The sequence below is a fragment of the Olea europaea genome, chromosome 4 (genome assembly GCF_002742605.1).
Source record: "Olea europaea var. sylvestris chromosome 4, O_europaea_v1, whole genome shotgun sequence".
Lineage (NCBI taxonomy): Eukaryota > Viridiplantae > Streptophyta > Magnoliopsida > Lamiales > Oleaceae > Olea > Olea europaea.
The window spans coordinates 14,272,743-14,278,638 of record NC_036240.1 but is presented as its reverse complement, the minus strand read 5'-3'; the positions used below and the strand labels follow the sequence as shown (position 1 = coordinate 14,278,638).

The 5,896-nt window shown below is 36.6% G+C and overlaps 1 protein-coding gene across 1 annotated transcript in view; it reads left to right on the top strand.

The window, feature by feature from the left end:
- LOC111393715 (peroxisomal membrane protein 13-like) overlaps positions 1-3,398 on the top strand; it is an 8,825-nt gene extending 5,427 nt beyond the window's left edge. The window contains exons 3-5 of the mRNA XM_023019388.1: positions 1,410-1,714; positions 2,667-2,759; positions 2,887-3,398. Coding sequence (XP_022875156.1) covers positions 1,410-1,714; positions 2,667-2,759; positions 2,887-3,099 — 611 coding nt within the window. The 3' untranslated portion in view covers positions 3,100-3,398. The remainder of the gene's footprint in view (positions 1-1,409; positions 1,715-2,666; positions 2,760-2,886) is intronic.
- Positions 3,399-5,896: the final 2,498 nt, after the last annotated feature.

Sequence of the window (5,896 nt, the reverse complement as noted above, 5' to 3'; positions counted from 1 at the left end):
TTTATTTATTTTCTTGGACTATTATTTAAATTTGGACTTGTATGGGCTCGGGCCCAAATTCGTTAGGGTTGCTTTACTATTTAAACCTATTTTGCGTTGTAATTTTCAATTGATGATGAATGAATAATTATTTTGGTAGCTTATGGCGCATCCCTCCCCTTCTTCTATTGAATTCTTCTTCTATCCCCTCCTTTAATTTCCCATTCTTTTTGAATCTTTCTTCTGTTTCTATTAATCATCCTATTGGTGCTGCATCAAACTCAAACATGTTTAAACACCAGGAAGAGAGTACAATACCCTAAAACATTGTCTTAAGCGGCTATATACTAATCCTAATGATTTTACATCTCAATTAGGATGGAAGATAAAGAAATGGACTTGAGCAATCGCTGATCAGTGAAAGAGGAAGACCTCTATTAAGTCTTTTGCCTATTTTCCTCTCTTTAAACTTATTAGTGTTGTCATTGGCCTGTATTCCTCTCACTAAAGGTCTCTTGACTACAATTGCCAAAAACATCGTGTCAAGAATTGATGCTTGAATCCTAATGATGTCTTAAGGCCGGGCTAGTGCAAGGTGCTGGCATCCATTTGAAGAAAAGTGTCGTATTATTGGCTTTCCAAGAGTAGTAGGGAATTGCTGTGAAGCCCGAATGGTTGAAATGCCTCTTAAATCACATGCTTCTGCGAATCGAGTAAAACTTCCCGTCCATTTGTCAATCAATTTTTCACTTTTCATTGTCACCACCTCCGAATTGTGGTGAAACCTTTTGGTGTATTTGGTTGAATAGTTTAGTGAATTTTAATCCTTTTCTATTTGACAAAGAATTCTTATATGCCGATGTCAAAGACTTGTTGATTGAACTTCTCTACTAATCCATATGAAATCAGGCCAATAAACCTTTGCCAAATGCATATTTTATTTTAGGATAAGTATGTGATTCCCTTTCCAGAGCGTTGAGAAGTACTAGTGGTTGACACTGGTGTCTTCTTACTTGTGTTTCTTAGGATAGATAGCTATTCCGGGTTAGTGTTTGATTTAGTTGGCATATGTACATAATACGCTGAACACACACACACACACACACACACACACACACACATATATATATATATATATATATGAAGACCAGATGCCTTGTGTAAATAAAAAAAATTCACATCTTATGGGGGTTCCTAGGGTAAAAAATGATGGTGTAAAGCTGGAGTAAATCACTATTTAGCTGCTTTTTAGCTTTTTCTGAAATTTAGGTTCACCAGAGAGGTCAAGATGTGCATAATTTGTTTAGCTGCTTCAATTCCTTTTCTAATAAGAGCTGTTCGTGCATGTGGTGAATATATGGAGGTTTTTATTTATCTATAGCTTTTCCGATATCTGATGCAAACTTATCCCCTGGGTGTTACTTATTCAGGTTATGGTTCTGGTGTAAATTATAATTCTGGTTACGGCTCAGGGATGTATGGTTCATATGGTGGAGGATTTGGTGGATCGAATGGTGGTGGGTTGTACGGAAACAACATGTATAGAGGAGGTTATGGTGGACTTTATGGAGGTGGCATGCAAGGTGGCATGCAAGGTGGAATGTATAATGGTGGTTTTGGGGGCCCAATGGGAGGTTATGGAATGGGAATGGGGGGCCCGTACGGTGATGATCCAAACAATCCATATGGTGCTCCATCTTCTCCACCAGGATTCTGGATTTCCTTAATGAGAGTGGTAAGCTAGACTGTTTCTCTATGTTTATTTCCCTTTTCTATGTGCATTACACAGGTGATGGTGATACTGATTGTTTACAAGGCTGTCACTGTTTGCTTTCTGGATCAAATTCCCTTGTTGTTTGCTACCAATTTTTCTGTTGAGGGTTAGATTTGGCTGCTCTTTGGCATTTTGGATTCTAATAAAAATTTCTGTTTTGGTTGAGAGGTGCGCTGTGGAATTGGTGAATCTTAGACTATATTCCCATATGTTTATTGTTGACTTCATATCATATCCGAATGCTCGATGCTGATTTAGCTCGGATTTCAGAAGCTAGCTGTTGTGAAACCCCCTCCCGTAACCTGCCTTTTAAAAGTTCAAAAGCCTCTTGTTACATAGAGCTCATTTGCCTTTAACATATTAGTGGGTCAAGTGAAATTATAATTATTTTTACATGTTTGGTAAACACAAGAAGTTACTTCTAAGCAAAATTAGTTATTTAATTTGACAATAGATTCTGGGAAATAATGTAAGAAAATTTTACTCGTGATAAATCAATGATCCATACGCCTTCAATTGTTTTATAAAATTTTTATCCATATTGTACTTGAATTCTTGGATATTTTGACAGATTCTTCAATGAACTGAAAAAAAGGATTCATGAAGCTGCTGCAAATTTACATAATGCTTAGTTAGTTCTTGTTGATGTATTGTAATCCTAATAAATTATTAAAATGTTAAAAACGAGTTTCATAATATAAAATATTAAGATATTTAATTTAGGTCCCCTAGTCATTTGGCATGGATTATTTTAGGGTACTTATTTCCTCTAATTGCCTATATAAGTGTTGTTCTTCCTGCTGTACATCCTGAAAAGAACTCCAGTAAATTTTACTTATCAGCTTAAGTGGAGCCAAACGACCTCTTAAGTGTCCATTATTTATACTTAATTTTGTTTTGTTGACGATCGTAGATGCAAGGTGTAGTGAATTTCTTTGGCCGGCTTGCAATGTTGATCGACCAGAATACGCAGGCATTCCATATGTTTATGTCTGCTCTTCTACAGGTATTTGTTTGTTCTTGTATTTATTGGGTGACCAAAATCTGAAAATAACCAGTAAATAGCCTAATTTTATCATCAAAAACTGATGGGCCTTTTCGCATACATTTATATGTGGTCTTTTCATTTTCAGCTGTTTGATCGTTCCGGGCTATTATATGGGGAGCTCGCCAGATTTGTGCTGAGACTGCTGGGAATGAGAACAAAACCCAAGAAAGTTCATCCTCCTGGTGGTGAAGGGCTTCCTGGAGCTCCCAATCGCCCAGGATTTCAAAATTACGTTGAGGGACCCAAGGCTGCTCCAAGTGGTGCTTGGGATAGTGTGTGGGGCAATAATGCAAATTAACTTTCTGGCGATTTTTCTTTCTATAGGAGGACACAAGAATCGGTTGCATATCTGTATTGGAAGCTACAAATACTAATGGAAGAGGATGCTGCAAGTGTATAGAAATGTGTTATGTTTTGAAATAATAGAACATATCCTACGGCCCCACCCCCGATAAAAAAAGATAAAGAGGAAATAAGAAAAGCTAAATGTGGATATGTTGTGCTGATTTTGTTGTAAACACTCATTTGCTTTGTACCCCTGGAGATTTTAAACGGTTCTCTTGTTGATTCTTCAAATTTTGTTTTCCAGAAGCTAAACGTGATTGTATGATAATGAATATTTATCTCCTTTTCATCGTCGTGTTGGGTTCGGGGAGTATCAAGGATGGACCTAGGGATTTTGTCTGGTGCACGATTGTAGTTATCAGCTACTGTGAATTTTTTAGCCAAAATAAGTTCATGAGCTATAGTTTTTCCACAATAATAATGAACACAAGGTTTTCTCCCACCTCTCTTATCCCAAGGTTGATCCAGGGGATAAGAGAGAATTATGAATACGCTTCATGGAGCCTAAGTCACAGCACTGGTGCACGAAGCATTAGAAAGGTTTGAATTTTAGGAATTGACAATTTGCGGTGGTTCCTTGAATCCCTATCGCAGTTTCAAAAATTCGAAGTGTTTGGTGGAGTTAGCGTGGGCAGCCGCTGACCGTCCTGGCTCTGTACTTTGCTTCTTCCCTTTTCTTCTTTTTTTGGTCCGTGTAGACACACTAGAGATTTCCATGTCAAGCCCAAATTATAGTGTAGGCTGATGCCTTTATTGACCTCTATGTAGCTCTGCCCTTGGGGAGTACCACCATTACAATGTTGCAACAAGGATGGATACATCATTATTTTGGTCATCTTTCTCTGATTTTTTTACGTGGACACCCCTATGTACAAAAGTAATGTAAACTTTTTCAATATCTATTGTTGGCTCCACCTCATGTAAGGGGTGTGCTTCTTCCCTTTTCTTCTTTTTTTGGTCCGTGTAGACACACTAGAGATTTCCATGTCAAGCCCAAATTATAGTGTAGGCTGATGCCTTTATTGACCTCTATGTAGCTCTGCCCTTGGGGAGTACCACCATTGCAATGTTGCAACAAGGATGGATACATCATTATTTTGGTCATCTTTCTCTGAGTTTTTTACGTGGACACCCCTATGTACAAAAGTAATGTAAACTTTTTCAATATCTATTGTTGGCTCCACCTCATGTAAGGGGTGTGAACACCTCTATGTACAAAAATTATGTAATTTTAGCAAAGTTAATAGAAATTTTGATCTTGTTAGCACTAAACCATCGATTGAACTGGAATTTTATATTTTTTTTCAACAAAGACGAATTATAATTATGTAAAGTTAGTTTTTGGAGAAAATTTTACCTACAAAATGAGCTAATTAGCATAAAAGAATACACAAAATAATTTCTTGATTTTGTAATTTATAACAAAATTGACTATTATTTAGGGATGGATACAATTGGTTTGGGTGGTTTTTTGCCTATTTTATACCATACTTTTTAAAATGGTTTGCAAAATTTTCAAATCAAACTAAACCATTTTTGGGGTTTGGTTGGTTTCCCACTATGGTTTTAGCGAAATAATATGGATCTTTTAAATAATTGAAAATATAATAAATATTATTATAAAATAACAATATGACATAAATTAAAACTTAATTGACATAAAACTGTACAATAATAATGTATTGGTTCCTGTATAAAAAATAAAAACAATGTAATATTAGAAAGTGGAAATTACACCAATTCCTGTTTTTTAATCATTTTCAAAAATGAAATATAAAAGTTATTTGTACAAAAATCAAGTAATAATAAGTTTTTAATTTTAAATAATATTATATAATAATTAAATTAATCTATCCAATTACACACCCCTATAACCCCCACCCCATCACATTTTCACTTCCCAAACCTTAATCATTTTATCTCTCCCTTCTCTCCTTATATCCTTTCCCTTCTCACCCTTTATCTATTTATCACACCACCACTAATCCTCGGGCGATGACGCTAGCCACAACCATCCGACGATGACATCCCCATTACTCCGTTTCTTCGTCGTAGTGGTATCACCACCTTACAGGAGGCACCATCGACGCCGCCTCCGATGCGTTCATAAACTCCTCGATCTTCCCCCCTTTGCTCAGATTTTTGCGGGCCATTGCTTAGAGCGTCTTCTTTACAATGGCATTGTGAGCGCCGTGCGATACCTTTGTGCTTTAATTGGTGTAAAATGATGTTTTCTTGCGATGACAACTTTGAGAACAGCATCGATCCAGTAGTGATGTGCCCTCTATGCGCAGCTGCAGTCGAAGTATTGGTGGTATTTGTTTGTGATAGCTCAAGCCATCGCCGCTGTAGCCAGAGTTGTTGGTGATGTTTGATTGCGATGACAACCTGAGTCCGCTAGGCTCGTTGTAGTGCCACGGTTGGAGCCGAACTTCAACCAAAACAAGCTAAACTCCACTCAAGATCAACACACAATTGAATATAATTAGCTAGAAATCAATAACCAGCTCAACTTCAACCAATAACCAACTAAACTTCAATCCAAATCAACACAAATAATTTAATATGCTAAACTGGGATTCAAACATCCAACTATAATTTCATTGATTAAACTGAAATTACATAAAACGACAAACATAGATACAAAACAAAGGAAGTGGAATTAGAGAAAGAGAAGAGAAAAAGAAGATACAAAATAACATAGAAGAAGAACACATACAGTAGGGGAAGAAGAGAAGCAGAACTGAGAA